The sequence below is a fragment of the Pygoscelis adeliae genome, unplaced genomic scaffold (genome assembly GCF_000699105.1).
Source record: "Pygoscelis adeliae isolate BGI_AS28 unplaced genomic scaffold, ASM69910v1 Scaffold100, whole genome shotgun sequence".
Lineage (NCBI taxonomy): Eukaryota > Metazoa > Chordata > Aves > Sphenisciformes > Spheniscidae > Pygoscelis > Pygoscelis adeliae.
In genome coordinates, this window is record NW_008824034.1 from 1,914,988 (window position 1) to 1,916,814 (window position 1,827).

The 1,827-nt window shown below is 41.4% G+C and overlaps 2 protein-coding genes across 2 annotated transcripts in view; one reads left to right on the forward strand and one right to left on the reverse strand.

The window, feature by feature from the left end:
• Positions 1 to 1,054, reverse strand: part of ZBTB33 (zinc finger and BTB domain containing 33) — a 4,557-nt gene extending 3,503 nt beyond the window's left edge. The window contains exon 1 of the mRNA XM_009331213.1: positions 7 to 1,054. Within this exon, the coding sequence (XP_009329488.1) occupies positions 7 to 1,045 (1,039 nt within the window). The 5' untranslated portion in view covers positions 1,046 to 1,054. The remainder of the gene's footprint in view (positions 1 to 6) is intronic.
• A 193-nt stretch (positions 1,055 to 1,247) lies between these two features.
• Positions 1,248 to 1,827, forward strand: part of NKAP (NFKB activating protein) — an 18,602-nt gene continuing 18,022 nt past the window's right edge. The window contains exon 1 of the mRNA XM_009331223.1: positions 1,248 to 1,283. Within this exon, the coding sequence (XP_009329498.1) occupies positions 1,248 to 1,283 (36 nt within the window). The remainder of the gene's footprint in view (positions 1,284 to 1,827) is intronic.

Sequence of the window (1,827 nt, forward strand, 5' to 3'; positions counted from 1 at the left end):
CAGGACTAGAGGAGCTAATGATATCGACATCATCTTCAACAACCTCTTCATCATCAACAGCAGTTGTTTCCACTTCAGTTAAGGAGCCATTATTAGATGGCTGCTGGTTCTCCTCAAGTAAATTAATTGTAGGAGTCACATGTGTTTGATGCGAGGAGCTGGCACCGAGCGATGAGTTAAGTAGAGGCTTATTTAGCACAATGATATTAGGAGTCAAATGCTGCGGTGTGGCAGAGACAAGTGATTTGGCACTTGACTGCGTTTGGTTTGGGCTTAGCTGACTGGCAGATGAAGTGAGTTTTTGAGCTGCTGTCGTGCTCGTCAAATGGGGAGAGCCACCACGGCCACACGATTTTTGGTCAGAAACTCCAGCTGGACTTGGGCAAGGCTGGTTCTGGGCTGCAGCATTTGTATCTTTAGTACATTCTTTTGGAGGAACAATCTCAGAGCAAAAAATTACATCATCATCCTCATCATCTGAATCACTCACTGTAATTTTTGTAGGCTCGTATTCTATGCCATGTAAGGAGAATGACTGTGTTATAACCGGCATCCCATCCGTTACCTCTTGACTCTCTGGCCTTATTACAGGTACTTGTGTTTCAGCATCCTTTTGACCTGGACTAGAAGTTGAAGTTTTTGAAGCACCGTCTTTGACCTCGCTTGGCATGTTTTTTCCTTCAGATGGAGGTACGCCCAGATCGGCTATGAATTTAACACCCAGCTGTTGCCCTGATTTAATCAGTTCATCAAGTAAATCGGATCGAATGCTGATTATTTTGGAACTATAAATATAGTTAAGAATTTCTGCGAAAATTTCTGCTCTTACAAAGCTCAGTTCAACCACTTGCCCAGCGACTGAGAAAAGCTGGTGAAAATATGTGCTTGAGGCTGAAAGGATGTTTCTGTGAGCTCGAAATTTCCGGTCCTCCACGATGACGGTAACATCACAAAAAAGTCCGTGGCCGCGTTGTTCATTCAAAGACTGGAGGAGCACATTAGAATACTGTGTGTCTGTTGCAGAAATCAATTTTTTCCCCTCCATTCCTACAAAGAGAAAGTAAAGGGCATCAGATTAGTAAAAGTACAGATTTATGGTTTTAACTGCATGACAAAGTTCTCACATTTACTGTTTATTCCTTCTTTTGAAAAATCAAATCTGAGACACTATTCATAAGTTTATATGCTATAGCACTCCGCAAACTTGTTTCTTATTGTTATTTGTCCGTTCACCTTCTACACAAGGCATGCGCAATTCCGAATATATCCTCTCTTCTTACAAGGTGAGGAATAGAGAAACAACTGCTTATCTGATTCAACAGCAAATAAGGTAAACTTGAAAACCAAGAAGATGCAAGATTCAGGTCCCTCAAAAGGCTTTAAACATTATTAGAGATTTCTTTTTAATTGTGAAAATATTCTGTAAATTGTTATGAGAAAGCCCGATAACATCCAGGTCATTTATGGGCCAGACAACAAAACCTGTGCAGCTGTGCATTACCAGTCAACGGAGATTAATGAAAATGCTACTGATACTTCACTGTCTTGCCCAGAAAAAGAAACTTTTTTATTATTATTATTCCTCCTCATATATTTGCAAGGTTGCTTGGTGTTTGAAACCGAGATACTGAGGAAGCACGGTAACAAAAAAAGATCCGCAAAGTCAAACTAATCCATCTATCGGCACTTCCGATTCGACGCCCCCAACAAGATGCAAGAAACCGACATCAAAATACACGAAGAGCGAGTTAGAAGCCGTAAGCCCGTAATTTCACTCGCAAAACTTCCCTTCCGTGCGCCTGGAAAGGCAGGATGAGATGAAGAGGC